This window comes from Balaenoptera physalus (assembly GCF_965194825.1).
Source record: "Balaenoptera physalus genome assembly, chromosome: 4".
Lineage (NCBI taxonomy): Eukaryota > Metazoa > Chordata > Mammalia > Artiodactyla > Balaenopteridae > Balaenoptera > Balaenoptera physalus.
This window is the reverse complement of record NC_138891.1, coordinates 69656989-69675785: the sequence shown is the minus strand read 5'-3', so window position 1 is coordinate 69675785 and position 18797 is coordinate 69656989. Positions and strand designations below refer to the sequence as shown.

Sequence of the window (18797 nt, the reverse complement as noted above, 5' to 3'; positions counted from 1 at the left end):
GGCAGAAGATGATAAAGAAATATCTCTTATTCTAGGAAATAAAATGTAATCCAAGGAATTTCCATCAAACCAAGCTGAGTTTCAAGTAGAAAGGAAATAGTTTGACAGCTGATCCCGAGTCTTTCTAGGGAAAAAAGAAAAACAAAAACAGAAGCAAAGTGTATTTCCTTTCTTTTTTTTGGCCTCTGCTCAGTTTGCAGTTCCCCGACCAAGGATCCAACCCTAGCCCCTGGAGGGAAAACTTGAGTCAACCAAGAGATGACTAGAGAAATGCAAAAGGAGTGGCAGTGAAAATAGAAGATATTTGATTGCAAAACAAAGACACTTAAAAAATGTTAGGAGTAAGTGACAGGATAGAATTTAATTATAAGAGCTGATGATGTAGGGAAAATGTAATTAATATAACTTGAGAGGCGGAAGGTGAAAGAGAGTAGAAGTTGAATAAAGCTAGGAGATGCCTCTCCAGCAGTAACTGGGACTCAAAGGATAACATCTAGAGTGACAAGAAAAGCAACAGAATAAGACATCTTTTACCATATAAAGGTAAAGAAAGTTAATAGTGTTGACTAAAATTGGGTGAGAAGAAAGATTATAAAGAATTATAAAAATTATAAAGAAAGATTATAAACTATAACAGATATTTTGTAGGGGCTTACAGAACTATGAGGATTACACAGTGGTACAGTTATAAATTAATTATGAGAAAAATAATAACAATCATCTTAAATATCAGAAGAACTGCAAATAAACACAGAAAAGAATTCAGAATATTTAAAAATATGTAACAGAAAACATAATATAAAATTATTGCAGACAAAAAACAAATATATCTGCAATACCAATAAATGTAAATAAGCTTATTCACCTATTCAAAGAAAAGATTTCACATTGAAGCACAAAGTAGCAATGTGAGCACATGCACATAAAAAGTGACACCTAAAAAAAATGATTCAGAAACGTTTAAATTAAAGGGTGTGCAAAGGTATATTAAACAAATGTCAAATCAAGAAAAACATGGGTTATAATCTACATATCAGACAGAGGTGACTTTAGGTCAAAGAGTAGGGGAGACTTTTATTAAAAATTCACAGAAGCAGGCTCCAAATGGCCACATTCCACAGCATTTTGTTCTTCAGACCACTTTATTGTTTTTCTCTTTTTGGCCATCTTAGAAATACTCTTTAGGCATCTGTCCACCTTGATGATAGCATGGGCACCTTATCGTCATTCATATCCTCAGTAATGCTGCAAAACAACCTGTCTAGGTAATAGGGAGAGTGTCTAAGTTATTGATTACTAAATTAGAGATAAAAGCTATAGAGAACAAGACTTCCTGAAGGCAAGTAAATTTTAGCACTTTCTACAGATATTTCTTAATACATTAGCTCTGGCTGCTTCTCAAAATGTATGAAGTGGGCATAATTTTTCATTATACAGTCTCTCCCTGTGAATCTTTTCTCCCGCCCACTCTCAGTCCCTGTGGTTCAAAGACTGTTGACTGCACCAGCTACAGGATTAGGCATGTGATCCAGATGTGGCCCAACAGAGGACCCCATCCTCCTGACCACAGTGATTAGATCATGCATAGGCACATAACTCAGCCTGGACCAATGAGAACATATGGAACTTTGCTGGCCCTATCCCGAAAGGCCTTCCCTTTCTCTTGGGGTTGCTAAACTGAAAGAACACAAGTCTAGAGATTCCAGTAAAGAGCCCAGAAGCAACTCAACATAGAGAAATCAGAATCTGAAAGACTCCTGATGACAGTACTTAAAGTACCTGAATCCAGCTATGCCTTAAATTTTTTCCTTGAACTTCCCAGTTCTATGAAAAGGGAAAAATAAGATTCCTTTTACTGGTGGTTATTTTGGCTAGGTTTGACTATCTGTCTGTTGCAGCTCAAAAATCCTAACAGAAAACTTTTCTTATTTAATTATAAGATATAGATACATTTTTAAGGTTTTAATGCTCTCCAGAGTATAAGTATATTATTTATTCTTTCCAATAAAATCCCCATGAAAATGGAAAGATTATATTTAAGAAAGCAGATATTCAACATATATTCCTTACTTTAATCTCAAATTCTCTGGAGTAGTCAGAAATTTTTCAATAGAAAAACAACATACTGGAGAGAAAAAAAACAAAACAAAACGCTAGGAATAATTTTTATAATCCTTATTACAAGTTATAATGTACCATCATATGCTAATAATTTCATTCTCCTACCCCCATAACAAGCCTTTAAGGGGGACGGTGTGTTAATTGTTTTGAAAATGACCAAAGCCAAGTTTTAAAAGTCCTAACTTATCCAAATCACAGAGCTAAGGAAGGGAACAAGAGTTGAACACAAGTATCCCAGTTTATTCTTCCTATGTCCATTCCACCACATTGACTTAGATCAGGACAAACAAAATGTGACTGTTCAACTGAAGGATTTATTCTCAATTGCAACTGTTCATTTTCACTTGGGTTCTGGAAATCACATGGATTTCCTCTTTTACATCTGCAAATCAGTAAATCTTTCTGGTCAGTTTTTCCTCTACTGGTCCTGTTCAGAAAATCTGTGTTCACATTATACAGAGATATTGATTTTGCTCATCAAAGAATTATTTCTTAAGTATTATTTATGAAGAGTGTAGGGGAAAGCCTCTTTCGTTCATTACTGTAAAGTAAACAGTTCCTACAGAGCTGCCTGGGGCTGCCTTAAGATAATTTAATTTGACACAAAAACAATTTACAGAGTTGATGCATTTGTAAACCCTGTGAAATGGTGCTAGTTGTGACGGTGGATAAAGATGAGGAAAATGATCAAGAGGAATAAGACACGGCTCCTGTGCTGGGGAGACAATGAGTGCAGCATAGTGGGTAAGGGGACAGGGTGTGTTTCTCGGGCTTTAGAGTTGCAAACCACAAAATTCCTTCCATTTTAAGGGGAAAAAGAGTCTGCTTTGCATGTTAGGTGGCTTAAAATATACCTGAGGTGGAGACAGAGTCAGAGCTGGTTGTGTGCAACCAAGAACAGAGTCCGGGGACTGCTTTTGCAGACCCCATTCTTAGTACCAGTGGGGACACACACAGCAGCTGTTCAGAGGCCAGACACCTTGGCCACCAGGCTTTCCTGCAAATGGCTCCCAGGGGGCGAATGCTCCCTCAGGTAGCTCTCTTGTGAGGGTGTTTCTGTTTGAGAGGGTCTAGGTCACATGCCTGTGTCCCTGCTGCAAGGAAGACAAGGAGGACAAATATCTGGATTCTGAATTGAGAATAGGGTCACGCATTTAATTGAGGGAAATTTCTCAAACATAGAAAGGATATTAAAGGGCTCCTGACATTTTCTAAACATATACATGTCTACAAGATAGATTGGAGGAAATACAAAGGGCAGTTTCTAGCATCTTACATCTTATATCTTACATCTTCTGATGGAAAACATGGCAGAGAGACTTGGAGGTAATGATTTTGAGAAAGACTGTACTTGAAACAGAGCTTAGGCAGCAAAGGTGGACTTCTAGCGCCCTAATTATTCTAATCCTTTCACAAAATGCTTTGCTCTTCACTCCTTGGATATCTCAGATAAAGTCACTGTGCACTAAAGATGGTTTTGAAGCTTTCAAGGTGCCTTTATAGAGACAATAATACTAAAATGTAAACTGTTCCCCCCATGGTCTCAAACATAAAACTCACAGACGTCAAACTCTAAACGGAATCCAAGTATACTGAAATAATTTGGCAAATGAATAAAACAAAACTCCAGAATGGAAGATTAACATCTCAAAGTCTAATGATGAGGCAAGCAAAGCAGTTCACATTCAACTGTTTGAAGTGATCCCCAAAGAGCTGATTTATGATAGCCCTGAGCTAACATAAAGCTGGTTCTAAAGAAATCTTTCATCCTTGCTTTAAATGTATGACAAGCAGAGCTTTAGAGAAACAGGCCAGACTCTACCAAAGGAGAGGCAGGTTTCATAATCATAGTGTCCTCCAGGGCATTGTATATGACACCAGGTCACAGGACAAAATCCCTGAGCAATCCTCACTAACACTCTAGCCTGTGCCTTCCCCCCAAAATGACTAACTTCCAGGTGGACTGTTCACCCAGCCAGCTCCTAGTGCATTTAAACATTTTTATATTGGGGGTTCAAAGAGGCAGTAGGAAAATAGACCATACCCTTGCTTTCCGAATGTCTAACATACATCATTTACATGATAGTTTTATTATTTTTTGAAATTCACTCAGTCAAAAAGAATATTAGTTATTTTAAATGGAATACTATGTAATGATTACAATTATGTCTGTGGAAAAATGCAGGGTACTAAATATTTTCAATATATTAGTTATATTTTTGAATGCACAGAAAAAAACCAGCAAGGATATGCCAAATTTTGGTAATGATTGTATTTCAGTGTTTGAATTTTGTGGGGCATTTTTAATTTGAATTTTACTCTTTCTTTCTTTATACCTTCTTACCATCCTGGATATTCCAAATCATCTATAAAACATACATATTATGTTAATAATCAGAAGAATAATAGAAAAGGCTTAGTTTAGGATGTCAAGGTCATGATTATTTGAGTACAATGTAAAATACATGACAGTTTATTAATGTTTTGAATATATGTTATCCCCAGAAACTTGTTTTTGAAATAAAATAATTTTAATTAACTGGGAAGTTTAACTTTCTAAACTGGACTGCTTCCCTATTGAAAAAGAAACAGCAAGCATAAGAAACACTAGTTAACTTTTTTTCAAGGCCTCAAATCAACTGATACTATCATGGACATTGACTAATACTAAGAAGGGGCCTGATTTTTTTTTTTTTTTTTTTGCTGCTCCACATGGCTTGTGAGATTCTAGTTCCCCCATCAGGGATTGAACCCAGGCCTTCGGCAGTGAAAGTGCCAAGTCCTAACCACTGGATCACCAGGGAAATTCGGGCCTAATATTTTTTACTGCAACACTTAGCATCTCTAAACTACTCTATTTCTGAGCTCTTTTATTTATATATTGTCCTCTGGTCTGCATTTCTGTGGGGCTGTGTAGCTGTGGTCATTGCCCTCCTAAAGCCAGCATTGCTTTCTCTTGCCCTCACTCTCTCCTCCCTGGTAGAAGAGTGGGTGGAAAGAAAATGCATGTTGGCACCATGCAGGTTGCATTTGAATTCACATTTGAGCACTTACTAGTGTTCATGATCTAACCATTTAATCATCTGTAAAGTGGGCATGCAAACAAATAATAGTCCACAACAACCCAAATAGTAACCCAACAATAATAGTACCTAGCAAGCATTTAATGTGTTGGAAAATTGAATTAGTTGGGACACATGAAAGCAGCTTTCAAACTATAAAACAATATGCCAATGATTTTACTCTTTTCAATTCTATATTTGTTGCTTTTAATAATAAGCTATGGCTTTAAAAACCAGATTAAACATACTAAGTATAATGAAGAGTAAAATGAAATCTAGTAAATGAGCTTTAAGTGTTGCCTGAATTAAACTAAACATACCAAGTTTCATCTGTTCTAAGACATACAGATTGTTCCACAGTTTCAATATTTCTAAAACTGGGATGTGTCCTGAACCGATGGTGTCTTGTAATTGCTGCTGCCAGATGGCATTGGGGATGTGGTCATTACCTGCCCAAGGACAAGCATCAAAAGCACCATCCTCAACCCTTGCAAAATGGTGTCTGCAGCTTGGAAAAAAGTCCCAAAGTAAACGGTGAAGCACTCTTTGAAGAAATTCTGCAACATCAGTTTTCCTAGTGGTACAGAGGATGATACTGGAAGAAATGACATGGATGTGGGTGGCAGTGAGGCCAAACAAGATCCAAAAGAGTCAGACTCTGAGTGTGGAGAAGTGTCAGGAAAATTTAATGATTTTTTTTTTTTATGTTTTCATTTTTTAGGTATGTACAAAGAGATGTATAATTATGCAAACTTTCACGAATGACTTAAAAAGCTCTATCAATAAAAAATAAAATGCAACGTGGTATGAAAGCATGTAGTATTATTTTTATTGACAGCATTTCTCTCTCTTAGTTGTTAAACAACAGTGGTACATCTTACAATCAATGAATAGAATTAAATAGGGTAAATGTCCACTTGTTCGTTTTTGTTTTTGTTTTTGTCCTGTTACCCTAATACTTCAGCATGCTCTCTTAGGAATAAGGACATTCTCTTATAAAATTGTGGTATTCTTATTACATCTCAGAAAATGGACAATAATTCCATAATGTCATCTAACATCCACTCTATATTCAACTTCTCCAAATGTCCAAAAATGTCTTTTATAGTTTTTTTTTAAACCAGCATTCAATCAAGTTTCATGCATTGCATTTGACTAAAATTGTTATTATTATTAGCACTGTGTACCACCTACTCAGTAGGGACAAATTTATTTTGTTTTAAACCTGCCCCCCTTTATCTTTTAAGGCATTGGTGTTCATTTTGCTTCATCCTGTTTTTATCTTGTGGAACTTTTTTAAGGTAGGAAATAATTAGCAACCTTATCAAAAGATTTGCCCACCTGGAATCTATATTAATTTTTTTTACTGAGTTTCTTATCTTTCAGATGTAAGAATAAATAGAAGGTCATTTCTTTTTTTTTTTTTAACATCTTTATTGGAGTATAATTGCTTTACAATGATGTGTTAGTTTCTGCTGTATCACAAAGTGAATCAGCTGTACATATACATATATCCCCATATCCCTGCCCTCTTGCCTCTCCCTCCCATCCTCCCTATCCCACCCCTAATAGAAGGTCATTTCTAAATTTAACTTTTGAATTGCAACAGAACTAAATTGCTCTCTGGAGAAATACATATGTACACCAGAAGTTCCAGATATCTGGAGAAGCATTGCCTTTTGAAAGTTCAATGTCATGTCCCCTGAGTGTTTTGGGCTTGGCTAATTGTGAGTAACTTCCTTATTTTGATGAAATATTCTAATCTTCCTGCTGCTACTTTAAAAATAGTTCCTTTCATATTTTCTTTAGAGAGGAGTTGGTGCTTTGAATATGATGTTCACATCTTGGAAAGAATAGCATTTCTCAATGAATTAAAATATTCTTTTTCAACAAAGAACTTGCTGTACCATTATTGTATAAAATGGTTTATTACTGGTATGGGAAAAGAAATGTACAGACTTGAGAGAAGTGTATAGACTAAAGAACAAAAAAAAAAAATGAATGTTCAAGATAGTAAGACGGGAACACTGCATATTTCTTATTATGCTTTTCATTTATGTTGAAGCAAAAAAAATGAGATTTTTGGGAAAAATTGGATATTAAAAGCCACACGATACCCAATATAGAGTACAACAGAGATTATCAAATTTACCATGTTATTTATTTTTGGCTAAACAGTTTTCTATCAAGTATCCCAGAATATTTAATTGAAATTGTCTGGCAACTCTAGTGCTGAAAGTATGTTGTATATTCCTATTTTAAGTTGTTCAGAATGAATATTTTGCCTACTTCTAGGTTTCGATAGGATTTTCCATAAGTAAGACATCTAGACAGTAGAATTCTGTATGGGTAGAGTTTTTCTGCTTATATAAACTATTCCTTGTTCAGTTGATAGTAAACAATAAGCTAACCCAGAAATGTGCAACATTGGTTTAGCATAACCTCTATTAAATTATTATATAGATTTACTATGCTAACCAGATTCAGAATGGATTAGTCTTAATTTCCAATCAGCTGATACATTAGTAAATAAGTGGACAGACTCTATCAACAAACATTCCCTTTTCTTCTGTTTCTACTATCCTCCCCAAATAATAATTTTTAAAAACCCAAATATATGATCTTGGGATGGAAGTTTCCTCAGTTATGCTTCTAAGACCCGTCATTACCATCTGAGCACCAGGGCATCTCAGTGGGCAAGTAAAGTCAAGGCCATTTCTATTTTTTGAGGTTCCCACTTGCAGAATAAAGAAATGCCAAAATATGGCTACGAAACTGATGTATGTTAAAGGTTTACATTTAACAAATTAATTATGTTTATGCTCTAGAAAATTCAGTCACTGTGTATGTGACATCTTAGAGATAACATCAAAAATATATTTTTAAGGCTCAACATTATGAGAGACCCTGGACTCCGCAGTCACTCTGCAACTTCTGGTCTCTCTTAAGTCCTGCCAATCACACATTCACTTTGTGAAATACATAAACTTTTGATTCCCCTATCATCTTCAACTCCCATAAACTATTTTCAATTGGTCACTGTGGCTTTTTTGTCATATTTGTAATTAAAAATGTGCCACAATAAAGTACTAAACATTGACATCCACAGCAATACAAAAAAATGATTGAAGAAAATTTATCAATATCTTGTTCCACACAACATTTTTTAGGACAAATCATTTTATATTTTTAGTATACCATTTCAATTTCATGGAGACCATCAGAATTCCTACGAAAACATCCACAGAAATGTTGCCATTTTATTTTATTTTTTATCACAGAGGAGATTTCTCTTACTTCCCAAGATATAGGTCATCATTCAATTTCCTGCTTTTACCTCATCCCTGTCCATCAATAAATAGCTGTATCTCCACTGGCTCTTATCATCTCTCTCCAGTTTCACAAGTAAGTTGATCTTATATCAAGTCAAACATAATCCTTCAAGCTGTGCCCTAAATCACATTTTCTTCCTTAGGGACCTCACGATATCTTCCTTCTTTTCTGTACTCTCAGCAACTCTCTCTACTGCTTCCTTTCTCTTCATACATAGGTACATATGAATCTCTCTCCCATTATTAAGAATTAAATGTTCAGTCTGATTTCCAGGGTCTTCTAGCCATCCTTTAATCTCCCTAATTTCCTCTGTAACCAACTACTTTAAAAGTAGTCTACATTTTCTCCTTTCCATTCTGCCCTCACCCTACTACTATGTGATTTCTATCCCTATCTCTCCAGGGAAATTTTTCTCACAAGGGTGATCAGTTATCCCATTTTTCCTAATAAAATAAACACATTTCAGCCTTGATCTTACTTAATTCCTCTGAAATATATAGAAGTCTGGACCAAACCTCTTGAAATTTTCTCCTGGAAGACTTCCATGATGCAATTCTCACCTATTTTTCCATCTACATCTCTAGCCACTTAACCTCTGGCACGAATTCATTTTCTCTCAGCTACCCCTTAAAAGACAATGTTTCTCAGAGTTCCATCTTTGTCCTTCTTTTCCTCTTACTGTATTTGATCTCCCTGGGTGGCCCCATCTACTCTTTGGATTTCAATTAACACTGGGTTGCTAAAGCACAGATCTATTCTTCCAACCTAGGTGTTTCTCCAAAGTACCTGGCCCCAACAAATGCCTTTTGCACTTCTCTATCTACTTTTTTCAGGGGTCATCTTAGTCCCCACGGGATCACTCAGTACTTTTCATCATCTCTCCAAACCGCCTCCCTTTTCAGTCAATGGGACCACCACCTTGCCTACTTGAGAATCCAGGAATTATGCTTGGTCCTTCCCTCTCCCCTACTCCTCACATATAATTGGTCCTCAAGCCTCTTGAGTCTACCCACAAAGGTCTCTTGGTTCTGTCAGATGTTTTTCCCTTGCACAGTTCCTGATGTTTAAAACCTTGCCATTTACATTACCTGCCTCCCTCTTCTCCCTGCCCTCAGTTTAATGACCTTCAGTATTTCTACCACAATCCTACCAGGATGATCTTTGTAAAATGAAGAACTGATCAAGCTACTTCTCATTTCCAGCACTACTTAAAACCGCTCGTTGGATTCCTACAGCCTTCAAAATAAAATATCAACCCCTGAGCGTGGCCCTCCCCGGTCTGGCACTGCCAATCTCTGCAGCCTCCTCGCTTAACCACATTTGCTTTGCAGACTACATTCTAGTTATACTGAAATGTGTATACCAAATACTGACATTTCAATCATATTGAAATACACGCTTTGAACGAATCCCTGATAAAACATGCTCTTTCAAGCATCCGCACCTCTGCACGTCATCCTTTCTTGACTCAGCTGGAGCATCACCCAGGAAACTTTGTTTGCTCTCTCCCAAGGGACTGGGGAAATTCTGCTGCTGTGTATTCTCATAGCTCATTGAACTAATCTCAGCTACAAGACTGTCTTGTTTTATGATAGTCAATGTATTTACGTGTATATTCTCTAGGCTGCAGATTCCATGTTCCTTGAGGGTGTGGATCCTATCTTCTTCATGTCTCCATTGTTCTTCTCAATGACTGGCACACACTATGTACTCCATCAATGTCAAATGAATGAATATAAGCGCTACTTACCAATACTCCTTTGTGGTTAGTCATATGATAAAATCATATGGTCTCAGTTAAACTTATAAGCATTTTACTGTATACAGATGTATAGATAGATGTATAAAACAAAAATAATTCAGGAATCTGTAAACTGATCTTTCCTACTGTAGACATTAATATCCTCATCCATAATTTTACATGTGTGCCCACACACAAACATACATGCACAAAAGCTTCTCACTCTGCAGAAATACAAATTATTATTTTAGGGATCACTGGTAAAGAAAATGATTAACAATGCTTCTGTGAATGGGAAAGACTTATTGTAATTAGTTACATGTAACTAGAACAGGCAGATGAAAAAAGTCTAATGCAAGTAAAAAGTATTCCATTGGCATTTTTGAGATTATAATTCTCTTTTTTTTTTTTTTTAAAACGTGATGATCCATTTATTTATTTATTTATTTATGGCTGTGTTGGATCTTCGTTTCTGTGCGAGGGCTTTCTCTAGTTGTGGCAAGCGGGGGCCACTCTTCATCGCAGTGCGCGGGCCTCTCACTATCGCGGCCTCTCTTGTTGCGGAGCACAGACTCCAAATGCACAGGCTCAGTAGTTGTGGCTCACGGGCCCATTTGCTCTGCGGCATGTGGGATCTTCCCGGACCAGGGCTCGAACCCGTGTCCCCTGCATTGGCAGGCAGATTCTCAACCACTGCGCCACCTGGGAAGCCCCCCTATGATTCTCTTTTATATAATATTCTTCTAAAGAGAAACATTACATATGGCTATCTTTAAAATATTATTTTAAATAATCAACTGCATCTCTGAGACTTCAAAGAATATTAAAAATAACAGTAAGACTCAGGGAAAAATATCTTGCATAAAAGCATATAGCTTGTAAATGAAGAAGTCATGAAATGTTGGCATTTTAAAAATTAAGTATATCTCATTCCTTTATTGGAAATGATTGGTTTAATTGAAAATATTGTAGCCTCTAGGGTCTCTTCTGTAATTTTAAAGTCTCATTTAGAGTCTTAAGACAAAAATGAAAAGAATAGTGATTCTATGTGGTACCCACTCATGATGGGACTCTTATGTAAGTGTGATGGTACTACAGGGACATCTGCTTCCACCATTAAACTTCTGACAAGGAGAATCTCAGGGAATACAATTTATGTGTCATTAAATCATCAGGGTCCCTGATCAGTGGAGAAATCTAAAGTTAGATAATGCCAGCCGTGGCTTATCCATTCTGAGGAGAAGGAAACTATCAGGTCACAAGAAAAAGTCCCCAGAAAAGCAAAGCTTCCCCTTTCATATCCAGCCCCACTACTAAAGGGGCTCTTTACCCTACCAGCCTGGTTATACCACATCTGCCACGCAGACGTGAGGCTAAGAGACGTTAAGAGGAGGACACAGATGTGTCTGAGGTAAGACCACTGCCATTCTCACTACGCTATAGTTCCTTTCACTGGTATTAATTCAGTGCATAGGATGCAAATGAGTTTTAGATCTCACATTTAGTTTTCTTAAAAATTAGCTATACAATGAGCAATACATGAGGCATTTTAGATAAAGTAGTATTCTTCTTTATTTCCCTGAAATGTTTCATATCCCAAGAGCAACTTGATGCTTATGTTTAAATGTGATTTTATTTAAGTATTCTTATCCATTCATGACAAGAAAAACAACTTCTACAACTTAGCTAATGTAATACACAGTTCACACATGTTTTCATTTGTGTTTCATCTGATCTCTACAGTCATGTAAGTATTTTTATTTTTTACTTTACAGAGTTGTAGTAGGCTTGGGGATATAACATTAATTTGGAAGTTCACATACATACTAACTGGTGGATCATAAAATTGATCCCACATCTTTATACATGAAGTCCAATGTTCTTTTCACTACTTAATTCTATAATGTCCTTAAAGACATAATATTAGAGTGTAATATAGTTTTTCTTCAACAAAGTTTTTCAGAGTAAGTATATTGGGTTATAAGTATATAAGGTTTCAACTGTACTTGCTTTGTTGAGATATGCTTCCTCTCTAAGAAAAGAATTACCCAAACATTTGATTCTCTAAATAAAAAGTAGAAACCACTATTCTGTAAAGATGAAAGAAAGAAAGAAAGAAAGAAAGAAAGAAAGAAAGAAAGAAAGAAAGAAAGAAAGAAAGAAAGAAAGAAAGAAAGAAAGAAAGAAAGAAGGAAGGGAAAGAAAAGAAAAGAAAAAAAAAGGAAGGAAGGAAAGAAAGAAGAAGAGGGAGGGAGGGAGGAGGGAAGGAAGTGTAAAGGGAGGAAGGGAGGTAAAGGAAACGGAAGGAAAAGAAACATCAGATACTTAATTTTAAAGAAAAAAAGGTACATTAGGAGTCTAAAAGATTCCACCTTTTAAATCTTTAGCTCTTTTAACAAACTCTATATACAGCTCTTTGTATATAAATGTGTATGACTTTCTGGAGAAAAGAGTGTAAGTCTTTCACGCCTAGTAGTCTGTTGTAGTATTATCAGAGGAGTGTATCTCCTAAAATAAGGAACTGTTTGTGTAGGAGACAGAAAATAATACGGCAGAAAGTTCTAAGCGTAAGGAAGAGGCAACTGAATGAAGCAAAGGGAATCTTGGAGGGGCTTATTGACACTCATGGAATCTGAAAGATAGGTTGAATTTCCACAGGAAGGGCAAAAGAGGAGAGGACATTTCTTGCTAAGAGAAAAGTAGGAGCAAAGATATGGAAGAAAAATGTATGTTTGGGAAAATGCAGATGATTGTAACATAACAAGAACTTAGATTGTGTTTAGGGGTCTGGTGGGCTGGAGTGCTTCAGGAAGGGCAACAAGTTTATTTTCTTGTTTTGAAAGCAGTTTATGTTAGCTTCAGTAAGAATAATAACGCCAGAGTCTCTGACCTGAAAAAGATGGTTTGTTTTCCCTTCTTTAATTTACAGAGGAGAAACGTGAGCCCTAAACCTGGTTTCCAGCTCTGCACTTTCTCTTAGTTCTTATTTATAAAGGACAAGCCTCAGATCTACTCCATTATAGGAAGGCTCAGTTAGTGCTTGTTACACTATGTATGCTTCCTGCCTCACTCTCATAAACCATTTGGTAATTTTTCCCACCAAAGAAATCAAATATTTTCCCCTAGGTATATAGACAGAGCAGACCTCAAAGCATATTTGCCTTTTGGATAGTGTAGATCCTAATTATAACTCTTTGGAATGAGCTAACATCCCAATCTAGCCCATGCTCATCTCTTTTTGAGTTCCTTTTTCTCATCCATCCACTTAAAACATTTCCAGTTCATACAATTCAAGAAAACTGGGTTAATTGAAGTTACATGTGTTGAGAGTAAATTTATTTCAGCTTTTTCATTACTATCTCAGTCCAGCACTAAAATCTTTAAGAAAGAATTGACTGTCGTGTGGAACTAGTTTTAGAAACTTAAGGTTCATCGGTTAGATGAGCTCTAAAGTCCTTTTCTAAAAATGCTATTATTTTATGTTCTCAAATTCTTTTTCTTTAGAGGAAATAAACTTTCATATACTTCGGTTATTTTTAAATTGCTTTAACATGTTTGAAATTGTCCTAGGTTATTAGATACCATGAAGTTGCACCATATATAGGGATTAATTAAGTTCTCAGATCAGCACAGAAGGTGAAAATCCCATATTCCAAATTACCCTATATGAGTATATATGTATGTATAAATATGTATGTGTAAAATATACTATGGTAATTTAAAATACTGCTTATCAACGATACAGAGAGACAGACAGAAATCCATGAATTACAGAATGACAAACATATAGAGTTGAAAATTAGAAATCTTAAATGCTATTTGATGAAAACTTCATTATATATTTAAGTACAGGACCCTGAAGTGATGGTAGTATATTAATAAGGAAAAAGTATGCTAAGAAATTACTCTCTTTGTGTTAAAAATTATTGTGACTATGTTGATTAGTTATCAGTTTGCTCACGCCTCCACATTCATTCTATACTCTGAGATACTGGGTCTCAAAATACACCAACTCTATTTCCCAGATTCCCGTGCTGGTTGGCTGACTGTGACCTACCACCAAGAGGCAGCACTCTGAGAGCAAACCTGGAAAGTAGGAGGAGGGGACAAAGAATTTCCTTTCAGCCTAGGCCCCTACCACTGTAGCTGCTGTAGCAATGACACTTGACCAAGCCTGCAGCTTCTTTCTGCTTCTCCAAACCAGCCACAATGTGTCCCTTATCTTCACTGTTTCCTCTTTATCCCAGGCTCTTCCTATAGCTATTATTCTAGGCCACAGTGTTTCCTTTTTGCTCTTTCAACTCTTTAACTACTGTGTAGTGATATCCGATATCAAATCTATTTTATTTTCAATGACTAATGCAGTTTTCATTTTCCCATCAGGATTCCAACTGATGCGATAAAGGATTTCCAATTGAATGCCAGTCTGTAAATGCTTTACCATCTCCTACAATGACCATAGATGGATATGATGAGAAGATTGGCCAAAAAAAGGAAAAAGAAAAAAAAAAAGTCAATGACAGCGTCCTGCCCTTGGGAGCCAAACAGAAACAAACATGTGCTGAATCCAGTGAGTAAAAGATGTATTTTCCTCCGAAGTTACCCCAGTCAAAACAAAATTCCCTACACATCAATCACTGAGAAAAGAGGAAGTAAAAGGAGAACAGTTTTGTAAGAGAGCTTTCCACTAGAAACTGGGTCACAAAAGGGAGGGGAGGTGGTTTGAGGAACATTTTTATCTTCACTTCAAGAGTTTCAGCATTATTTTATGCTTTTCAGCTTCAAAAATGGCCTCATTCATAAAAGTTTTATGAGTAATTTAGGTATTTTCTGCAAAGCAATACAGAATATACGATGAGTTTTTGAGTTCAGGGGTTTTCTCTGTTAGCAACTAATTTCTGATTCCTCTCAAAAGGCACCCCAGAAATTTTGTTGTCTTTCAGCTATCACACTCTCATTTAGTGAAGAATTAAATGAAACCTGAAACCATCATTTTAATGTAATCTTGGGGGTAAAGGTAATGTTATTTTAAATGTTAACTATTTTAGTTCAAGAAAACAGCACAGCACTTAAATGTCTTTTAGAATGAAGGCAATAAATAGCGCTAGTAGGCCACCCATTAAGATATACTTGAGACATAATTTTATGGCTACAGCCAAATTATATGTGAATCATGGTAGAGTTGTTCTAAGGATTTCAGTAAGTTACATTGATACCCCACTGACTGCTGTCAGCAGAAATAACATATAACCTATTGAAAGTAACCAAGGACCTTCAAGACCTCTGAAATAGAGAGACATGTGTGGCCCACAGGTGTTAAGAGCCAGCTGGGCTTTCCTACTCATCTGTGACTATTCCGGCAGAACAGTTAGTTCATTATATTGATGTTTCTAGAGACAGACTATCCTAGCAAGATAGTTTTGTCCTTGGTCATTTCTGTCTTTTAAAAATAAGAGTGCCATTTCATATTTTTAGAATGTACAAATTCTTTCATATCTCTTAACTAATCTGATCCTCGCCGAAGTATCACTCTGACTTGACAAATGAAAAACATGAATGTTCCTGGAGGGGGGGCCTTAGGCCTGATCACACAATGTGGAGTCGGGAGCCAAGACTAAGAGTCATAATCATCACAGAGCTGGGGAACGTGGTTCTCAGTACTCTCAAACAGAGAGGATATACTTGGGGTTTAACTTTCATTTTTTTCAAAGGAAAAAATAAATGTTTCATTTCAGACCTGTTTCAGAGGTATCGGAGGATGAATTATTTCACCCAGACCCAAGCAAGATTTTATCCTGTATTCACAAGGAAATAAAAACAAATTATGGAGTGACAAAGCATTCCGTTGGAGCTAAAGTCTTTCTTTCATAAAGGAAAGTCCAAAGAATAAAAACTTTGGTCTAACACAACCTAGAACTGTCCTTGAATGACTCTTGTGCATAACAATATAAAAGATGTTGATGGCACTCTACAAGCTAGAAAGCACCTATATGTGTCTAAGGAATAAACTATAGCAGATGAGAGTTTCCAAAACCTCAGCATAGTCTAGAGCAATGGTTCTCTGTGGTCCCTGGACCAGTAACATCAACATCACTGGGGAATTTGTGAGAAGAGCAAATTCTTGGGCCCCACTGAATCATAAACTCTGGTGATGGAACCCAGAAATCTGCCTTTTACAAATGCCTCCAGGTAATTCTGATGCATGCTGAAGTTTCAGAACTTTAGGTCTAATGGAATAATTAAATTTAAGGTCAAATTTGAACTTGTAAGTGTCCACTGTGTCATCTAGGGTAAATAATCCAATTTTTCATGGCCTAAATTTATTCTCTGGCAAAATGAAAAAAAACACCTTCTTACTGTATTATTTTAGAATTTGAAATAATCATAATAGCCAGTGCTCTCATGCTGAAAACTCAGCCCAGAAATATCCTAATAAAGAAGACAATCAAATAACCATTCCACAAGGAAGTTACTACTAAAATAAAATTCCATGGACACCTGCTTCACCTTGAGCAATGCTTGGGCCATAAAAGTTTAAAAACCACAGAGGTTGCCAAAAGACTCCACACGGCGAAGACCATTCTGCAAGAATGCTGAGCATGGTGTATGCACTGAGGCAGAACTCATTTCTCATCCATATTGCATTACTCCTTTGAAAAGTGGATGTACAAGATTTCAGACCATAAATAATTTACCTAAATACCCACGGATCTTCTGAGTATTAGGGCTGTCCTTTTAAATAGGCCAAAAACTGTGAAAATTTGCCAGAGAAAGACAGCTTATCCCCAGCAGCAAAATCTGTTCTTTAGTGAGAGCCAGGGCCAGTAATGGAATGGCTGGCATACCAGGACTAATCTTATCCCTGGAGATGGGAGATTTTCTCATTCTCTTCCCACTGAGTCTGGAGGGCCTCAGAACCTCACTGTGGGTCTTCCCAATTGCTTCCAGAACAGATTGAGTCTAGCTAGTGTCTAGCTTCAGAAATCTAACTTCCTAGAACCTCATGCACACAATTCCAAAGGGTCTCCCTGATCACACAGGGTTGAGCTGGGCCCTGGGAACCTCCAGGAATCTTTTTCCTGATGCTCTCATGAGGCAATCCCCCCCACCCCCTCCCCAGGGAGAACATGGCCCTAAAGGTCACTGGGAGTATTGGAATCCAAGATGAAGATCTCGAAGATTCTCCCCCGTCTTCTGGAGCAAGCAGGGACTGTCACTTGACCTCTCAGCTCAGAGCAAATGCCAGCCGTCATTAGCCAGCATTCCTATCGAGGTTCTCGATGAAGCTTATTGGAAATCTATCAGAGCTGACTGTGAAGGTCTCCAAGTCACACCAGGAGCCACAAGTCAACTCTGGTGGAGTTGATGCCATCAAGAACTTGGCTTAAACCTGCAATTAGAGATTGCGTTCTGACGACATCCAGAGAACCTCAGTTCTGAGACCTCTGGAAACTTATCCTAGGCTTGGACAGTTAATATTACTGGACTAGAGAAGCTTCTACGTGAACTTGACCAGATTCTTGGGGAATGTTGGCTTTATGTGAAGAGACACGATATGACTGAATATCTCAGCCTCAGGAGCCAGGTGTTAGAGGTTTTTACTACCAAAAACAAAACAAAATAACAAAAACAACAAAATAAACACAGGCTAATCCAAGTGTTTAGGGGCCCAGCTGCCAGGGAAGTCTGACAGTTACTAAAAAACCTCATTCTCCTTGCAGTGGGACACCCATAGAAGAAACACCTCTGCAAGTCACAGAAACTCCCTAATAGTAGGAATGGCCTTCACTTAGTAAGACCCAAATGTCCTCTAAGAATCAGGGACTCTGGTAAGCCATTCTGTAGTCCATTTCACAGGTTATTACATTGGGGTCAGATTTAGCATTAGCTGATAGTGTTATTTCCTTAACAAATGTCCCTGAAGCCAACTATTTCTTAAATAAAACTCATGAGTAATATATGTTTGCTATAGTAATTTAAAAGAAAATATAGTCATTTATAGAATAAAATTTTCTTCCTTTCTTCCATTCTTTCTGCAACAATCTGGTATATATTTATTCATACTCTTTCATATATATATATATATATATATATATATATATATATATATATATAAAAATACATACATACATGGACATATGTATTTGACTGTTGGTTAAATCTTTCTTGTGACACTAACACTAGAACTATACCCATAGCCTATCCAAGATAAATGGTAAGCAGCCTGAGGTGTATGTACTTGGCCAAGCACCTGCACATTATCATCAAGACGCTTTTTCAAGTAAAAAATAAATGATATTGATGAGATACTGCAGTACCAGACAGTGGTACAATTAGCAAGGTATTCAAATCCAGGGCTGATGGCTTCCAAGAGCTCAGCTCTGTCTCTGTGATCACACATGTCCTGAGCGTGTAGTGATTTGGGGATACTGCAAGCTCTGCCTAATAGTCAGAAGACCCCACTCTGTTGGTGTCGTGCATGATTTGTTGTTGCCTTTCATTTATCCTGTCATAGAGTGAAATAAACTTGGTGCTGAGTA

General features: G+C 36.8%; 1 protein-coding gene across 10 annotated transcripts in view; it reads right to left on the bottom strand.

Annotated features, from left to right (window-relative positions):
- Window positions 1-335: 335 nt before the first annotated feature.
- The window catches only part of CCDC50 (coiled-coil domain containing 50), a 115044-nt gene continuing 96582 nt past the window's right edge, over window positions 336-18797 (bottom strand). For 9 of the 10 annotated variants that reach the window (XM_082461522.1, XM_082461519.1, XM_082461516.1 and 6 more), the window contains one exon: window positions 336-1261. In XM_082461522.1, the coding sequence (XP_082317648.1) occupies window positions 1182-1261 (80 nt within the window). In that variant the 3' untranslated portion in view covers window positions 336-1181. The remainder of the gene's footprint in view (window positions 1262-18797) is intronic. The other variant, XM_082461523.1, reaches the window with a different exon arrangement.